This window comes from Pterocles gutturalis, unplaced genomic scaffold, assembly GCF_000699245.1.
Source record: "Pterocles gutturalis isolate BGI_N339 unplaced genomic scaffold, ASM69924v1 scaffold44186, whole genome shotgun sequence".
In the NCBI taxonomy this organism is placed as follows: domain Eukaryota; kingdom Metazoa; phylum Chordata; class Aves; order Pterocliformes; family Pteroclidae; genus Pterocles; species Pterocles gutturalis.
In genome coordinates, this window is record NW_010102142.1 from 9722 (window position 1) to 17367 (window position 7646).

At 38.5% G+C, this 7646-nt stretch overlaps 1 protein-coding gene across 1 annotated transcript in view; it reads right to left on the minus strand.

Annotated features, from left to right (window-relative positions):
* Positions 1 to 374: 374 nt before the first annotated feature.
* LOC104470416 (versican core protein-like) overlaps positions 375 to 7646 on the minus strand; it is a gene marked incomplete at its 3' end in the record, with an annotated part of 49169 nt that continues 41897 nt past the window's right edge. The window contains exon 6 of the mRNA XM_010085344.1: positions 375 to 3572. Within this exon, the coding sequence (XP_010083646.1) occupies positions 375 to 3572 (3198 nt within the window). The remainder of the gene's footprint in view (positions 3573 to 7646) is intronic.

Here is a 7646-nt window from a genome sequence, read left to right on the forward strand (position 1 = left end):
AATGGAAGCTATGAAATTAAAATGCTTGTTTCACAGATAGCTGAAGTTAAATCAATGACTTGACAACATTAAATACGAAAAATGGACTATAGCCATAATGACTTTTAAGAGTAAATACAACACTTTCATATTAATTCTTACATAGAAATTAGTCTTACTCTAAAACTTATATATAAAACATTTCTGAGTTTTTTTTTTTAAATGGATAGAAAAATAGACCTACCAATATTTAGTAAACTGCTGTCTAGATAAAATTTGTACTTTGCATCCTTCAGTGATCCAAGAAACACCTCTATTATATTCTAAAGTACACCAGTTTGTTATGATAAACTGTCTGTTCTGATGGACTGCAGGTCTAAAAGGCAAAATCTTACCTGTATCATTGCCTGTGATTTGAATAACATACAATCTTATGTCATTTCCACTATCACGGTGTGAAGTAGAAGGAGACACCTCCTGAGGTTGTAAAGCCTCTGTGGTCTCCTTCACTTTGGGTGGTGCAGTAGGTCGTGCAACTGCAGTAGCAGTTGATGCTGTGAAATATTCCTTATCGATTTCTGGTTCTAACAGCTTTCCTGTCAAATCATCATCAGTGGTGGCTTTACTAGGAGAAACAGATTCATCAATTATGATGATGTCATTGCCTGTTACCTCCTCTTCTTCCTCAGGAATGATACGTGGTGACTTTTGAGTAACAAGAGGTTTGGATGCTGATGTAGGCTGAATTGTTTCTACAGCACTAATGGGAGGTGTTGTTACATCGCTGAGAATTATTGCCTTATCTGTTGTGCTAGCTGAAAATATAGCTGTTTTGACTTCTTCAGGTACTTCTGATAATCCTGAACCTTCCAGAGTCTGGCTTGGAGAAGTTCCCAAAGTCATATGAGCAATGCCTTCCACAGAAGAATGACTTGTTGGCATCTTATGGGGGGGCAACACAGACTCCCAGCTCGTTACACTACTGTCTTCCTCCCAGGTGGAGGTTCCTCTGCTTTTGGATGTTTTTGCTTGGGTACCCACTGTTACAGACATCACTTCAGTGACCTTCTCTTCTTGATCAGTAGCAGTTTCAGCTTTCGGAGTTACCGTGAGATGCAAGGTCCTGGTGCTAGTTTCTTCAGGTCCCAGAACTCTTCCATAATCTGTGGGCTTCACTGCAGGCACTGATGCTTCTGTTGCTGGGTATGTCTCACCGTAAGCTGAACCCGTCTCATCCTGTTTTTCCTGAATAGCTGTTTGAAATGATTCGGATCTTGGTGTCATCTTGTGTTCATGTACTTGGACAGATGTCACAGATAAGGTAGACTCTGTGGCAATATCTAGTTCCTTATCTTGATCTTCCCTGGAGAGTCCCTCTGGGAACACCTCACTACCTTTTGCAGTTGTTTCGGTAGTTTCTGTATGAAAGATACCATCAAAAGGAGTCTGGTCAGTAACCAGCATATCTCTAGTGACCTCACTCTCTACAGTAACTGGAACTAGGGTAGCATCATGTTCTTTCTGTGGAACTGTAGTATCTACCTTCGTTACATCTGTAAATACAATAGATTCTTTTGTCCCTCCAAAACCAGCAGATGGTGTTCCTTTTCTGTCTTGAAGTGTTGCTGATGACTCCTCTTCTGTTGATGTTGCAATGCTTGTCTGGCCTTCCTCTGTCACTGTATATTTTGAGACCTCCACTTCAGTTGAGACTTCTTCAGCAGGCGTTGTTACCCATGTCTCAGTAGCCACCCTTTGTTTGACTTCTGGGGTAGGAATGGATGTTTTCAAAAAATACCCTGATATTTCATCTCCTTCATGTTCAGTTACCTCCATGAGTGTGGGCATAGCAGTTGGCAGTCCAGTAACACTTGAGGAGCTTAAAGACTTTATTGTTGCACTGCTTTTAACCACTGATATTTTGGATACTGTGATCATTTCCAAATCTAAAGAGCCGCTCATGTGGGAGACACTTGTAGTACCTTTACTCTGATCAAAATCAGCTGATACAGTTTCTTCATCACTTCTTGTTTCCTCTGGCTCCATGCTTGTCTCAGTTTCATAGGTAACGGCTGAAATCAGAGCTCCTGGGTGCTTTGCGTATTCTTTAATTTTCCCTGGAGATGACGTAGGCTCCATTCCAGAGATACCATCTTCTGTATCCAACGCGTATATTCTCTTAGTATGAGATGACTCTTCTGTCATATACCCCTGATCTTTATCTGTCAGCAGCCACATGCCAGAAGCTGGAGGAGCCTGTGTGAACTTCTCACTTGCAGGATGTCCCTCAGATCCTGCTGTAACAGAAGTAGGAATGACGGTTGTGGCATAAGAAGTCTTAACATCCATTGTTCTCATTTCTAGCTCCTTTGTTTTCTCCTGCTCCTCTAAAACTGCCGATCCTTCCATCCGCTGAGATGAGTGGATAACAGATGTGGTGCCTTCTCCAAAGTTTTGTGGGGAAACAGTACGTCCTGAGAGAACGATGGTCTCAGATCCTGTTTGATTAACAGTTGATACAGAAAAGGATACAGGTAACCCAGATGATACAGTAGGTTGCACATCTCTCAGGTCCTCTTGGCTTCCTTCAGCTGATGCCTCAATATCAAATACCATTGCAGAGCTAAATTTAATCAATTGAGTTGACTTATCTGCTGTAGAAAATTGTCCAGTGGTTACTGCATGCTTATCTACAAGTGTCTCTGATGCAGCAGGCACATCTGATTCTGGGACGCTACCAGTAGCCATTCCAGAAACTCTATCAGGCATAATGGTGTACATGCTCTCTCTGCCCTCCCCCTCTGTAGTAAGATCATACTGATCAGTGAACAAAGTTTTAGGGATTACAACAGTTGTAAGTTTCTTGTCAGATTTCACCTCCATTGACGTCTTTGTGGGTTCTTTTGTTGAGTGGGCACCAAGACATGTATTCTCTTTTGTTAGTGAAACTGAAGTCCCTGTCTTGGGAAACTCTCTCTGAGAAGCTGGTAAAATGCTATCTGTAGCTGTCCTCATAGGACCCACTTCTATTTGTTCGGTCTGATTATCAGCATCCTGGTTTTGTGTATCTCCTGTTTCAGTATCTTCCCACGAACCAGTGGAACTCTTAGCTATAGCTGTGCTATCCTGAAAAATTATAGAGGTCAAGAAAGCGTCCTCAATGCTTTCAGACCTACCTTGTTCCTCAGGCAATTCTGCTTCAGAGTAAGTGTGATCCAGCTCCAAAGCTGCAGATGTGCTCTCTGTTAACCTAGGTGAAACATCATATTCAGTCCTTCCCAGCGTATCATATGAGCTTACTTCGCCATCTGTGACAGTCTGAGGTAGAAGGGTGGTTAACTTAATGTTCTCCATAAGCACCTCCATTTCCCTTTTTTCCTCAGCCACATCTGTAGTCATTTCTGTACCTTCTTCAGTCTCTAGGGTTGTTTCCTCCAAAGCAGGGACCTTTGTTTTGGTGACAGCCACTTCAGTGATCAAAGTCTCGAAAACAGGAGGTTTAATAGTAACTTTAGCAGATGACAATTTCACACTGTCAGTTTTCAGAGGTGTAATCAGCTTAACAGTTGTGGGCTCTGTTATGATTTTTTTACCTTAAAAAAGAAAAAAAATGTTAAGGAATCATTCAGTCAGAACACAATCAAATGTTACTTTAGTTCAATTTGATTGCTCCCAACAAAAACTAAATGCTACACTGAGAAATAAGTATAAAGGTCAAAGGCTTTAAACAGCTGTTTAGCATACAAAAGAGCTTTAAAGGATATAAAATAACTCATTATAAAGCTGCAGAACATCTAACTTAAAGTCAGCTGAAATGAGAAGAGTAACAGTATTCTTCATACTCATTGTTTATATGATTACCCCTAAAATTCCTCATATAATATGAGTACCCATCAGACAGCTAAGTACTGATCCAGGAATATAAAAGTTCATTTCATGATGTCATGACTGCACGGTACTGCAAAGATGTAGGTTTTTTTCAAAGCTTGTTATAGCATACAACTCAAATGTATAAAGGGAGTGAAATACTACTTCAGTTTATTTCCAGCACATAATTACAAACTGTGAAAAGAAAGCCTCACAGGAGTGAGAGCATGCTTAAGCAACAGGAACAAACATGCCATCAGAAAGTACTGTTTTTTAGTGCCAGAAGATCTGTTGCCCTGCATTTAAATTATACTGAGAGAAATTTATTATGGGGAAAGGTGAGAACAGTAAACCATAAGATCATAAACTTAGCAATATAATGATGCTGATCTTTGGAAAACACTTCAAAGATATGCAACTAAAACTCCTTCACACACAAAAGTGCTTCTATGGGAGTGTTGAACATGAAAAGGCAGAGTGCTGAACCCTCTGAATGATGGGAAGAGTAAGGGAGTAGCTATCCTAGATTCACAAGAGACACAAAGAAAGGTATTTCCAGTGAACCAAATTGTGACTTTTAAAGAATTTTTCTGTCTTATCCCTTGCCCACTCCTTCAGACACAAATTATCATCCTATCTGAGGAGGAAAAGTGTGCCAACAGCCATGACACCACAAAGGCTGGTAAACTCCTGAAAAAGGTGAGATTGTGCTAAGAAAACAGGATTTGGCCAGGAAAAGCCCAGGGTGGAAACTTTTTCCCTTCTGCCTATTCTCCCAGGTCGGTAATCTTCAGAAAGGCAATGGGAGCAGACAGGTGAAAGATGTGGATGCCTTAAACAAGTGCTATCAATTGCTAAGTGACTGAGAGTCAAAAGCCTTATATGGATGCGAGTTAAGTGCAAATTATGGTCCTTTAAATCACACTAAGCATATGAAGAATGCATTAAACAGGCTGTTTAACTGCTTACAAGACAGACACAACTACACATATTACTTCTTGCAGAAGAAAGTATTGCTAAACATTATTTATCTAACGTGCAGAAATTGAAATATTATTTTACAAGAAAATCTTGAAGACAAAGGCTTATTATTACAGCTGTGAGTTAACAAAAGAGATCAGGAAACTTTACTCAATGCAAGGAATGAATAGCAGTTATCAGGGGAAAAAGTGAGTTCTGAGATGGGATTTTTACTGCCTGACATATGGGGATGAAGATGTTCCAGATGATGGTACAGCCTCTGACTGACTCTGAACTTGCAGGAGTTCATAGTACAAGAAGAGGAAGACAACAAGTGAAAAATCTAGAAAAGACAACTTAGTCAGATACTTGTGCGATGACAGTTTATGCTTAAGCCTACACAGTATGTATGCACAAATCAGATCTTTTCACACAGACATGTCTAATTAGGTACCCCTTTCATATTTGCAGATATGAATTTCACACATGTAAGTTAAGGTCACACAAATATTTATTTAGCTTCACACACCATGCTTTGAAAATGTCACCTTTGCAAGAGAGCTATTTGACCTACCCTAAAGTAGACAGGCTTGCCAGATGATGGCTGCTTAGGACTTCTAAAAGAACAAGTAGATTTACAGAGTAGGGAAATGAGGAAAAAGAGCTGATACTTCAGCTTTCTTGAATGTGAAGTGAAAGTGAAAAGGAAGTTGTGAGGGTAAGAAAATATGACATCGCTGTGTTTAGAAGTGGTGTTGTTCTCTGCCAACAGAAAGAGGAATGGATTCTTTTCCCTACTATACGTTAAATACTTTTGTGGTTTTGTAAAGAAGACTTAGCTACTTATAAACTTTTTTGGTAGGTAAAAACATTCAGTTGAGCAAAAAGGAGTAAATTTCTTGAAATCCCACTGAGCAAAGCACAAACTTAACACAAGTCATTTTTGTGTTTTTGGGTTCTACAACCTAAATAGGATGTTTATTGCTCTTTTCAACGCCTGTGTGATTCAAGTGTTAGATAGTGTTCACACAATCAAGAATCAACATATTCTTACCATTTTTTTGCCTCTCTGCTAGCATGAGGTTGGTTTAGACCATGAAGTTTTACTTCACAACTAGGAACTAGGGAGTAAGGAGTGTACAAAAGTAAGTTAACATCGTGGTCCTGAGTAGCAGTTGATAGCCCTTAAGTTTCTGCCAAAGAATCTGCAAATTTGCCTTAACAGGTCTTTTTTATGGCAAAGTGGAAAGGAGACAGCAAAGTCCCTTCTAACCATAGGATGAGTTTCCTTAATGCAAACTGAACTTGTTTCGCAGACAACATCAAGTACTTATTCAGACCCCAATCACCATGTTTTAAGTAACTATCAAAATCACTGTTTGAAAGAACACGAAAATGAAATATCCTTTAATAAACTTAAACAAAAATTAGGGTATGAGAACAGAGTTTAAAATTTGTGGGGAAAAAAAAGGTAACTATTTCATCACTGCTGGGAAATTGTGTACACATAATCACAACCATATATGTAGCTTCCCAATTTCCAAGAAGTGTTTGGAAGTCCCACAAGCTCACATGTTTATGCCTGAGATGCAGTTATTTGTTGTTCATGACTCATTATTTGTTAATTATTTGATAAAATATACACATTTATGACACAAAACTTAAAAAACACACCAAGCGTATTTGATTCGCTTGTATTAATAAAATACCAATAAATATTATATTCATATACTGGTGTCAGAAAAGCACATTTTTTTTTAAGATTTTATCAATAAAGAGCCAAATTTTTTCCTGGGGAAACTGACACGGGGTTACCAGTGTTCAAAGAGTATTTCTGTTTAAAATCAACTATAGGACCTCAAAAACTGCTTTGTCATACATGTGACATATAAGATTTTTCATACAGATCATTGAGGTTTACAAACTTATTTGAGTGGATCAACAAAAAGATACTTCTTCAAGAAGAAATCTACATATGCTATTTTTTTGCTGCTGGAAAAGAAAGCCAAAGAGAAGGTTGCTTTTTTAACAGACTGAACATCAGTTTGAACTGTCGCCCTCTCCACCCAGATGTTTTGCATTACTATACTCCTTGCAGCGCACATGCAATATGCTATCTCCTTTGTCCTTCTTCTGATTCAAGACATGAGGCAGATTTTCCTTATAAATTTCGTGAACACATTAGCAGCAAGAAAGCAAATTATCTCACCAGCAGCTGCTCATATCAGAGAGTATCTTGTAGTTTTTTAAATGATTCCTTTTATATTGAACAACCAGCATGAAGTTGATTTTGGATGGAATATATGACTTTGCAGAGATACCCTCCACCACTGTTTAAATATCAATTCAAAATAATGTAGCAATATTAAAACTTAATATTTTTCCAAGGAAATCACACTACACAACATTAGACATGGTTTAACTTTGTGATTACCAAATAAGGATTTTAGTATGTACTGTGCTGTTTAATATTACATATAGGATATCTGGGCGTACTTTCTGGATGAGTAAAATGCTTATTTTAAAGATTATATATACTGTATAAATTGTAATATATATATATATGCATTTTCAGAATAACCAGTTCCACAAATTTTTGACTATGTGTCTAACTCAAACCACTTTAGCAGTTTTGCTGAACTTAGAAATATTGTTTTGCATTTACATTTAGGTATGTACTAAAGAACCTCGAAGAACACAGACCCTAAAGATCACAGAATTGTAGAATGGTTTGGGATGGAAGGGACCTTAAAGATCATCGAGTTCCAACCCCCCTGCCATGGGCAGGGACACTTTCCACTAGCCCAGGTTGCTCAAAGCCTCATCCAGCCTGGCCTTGA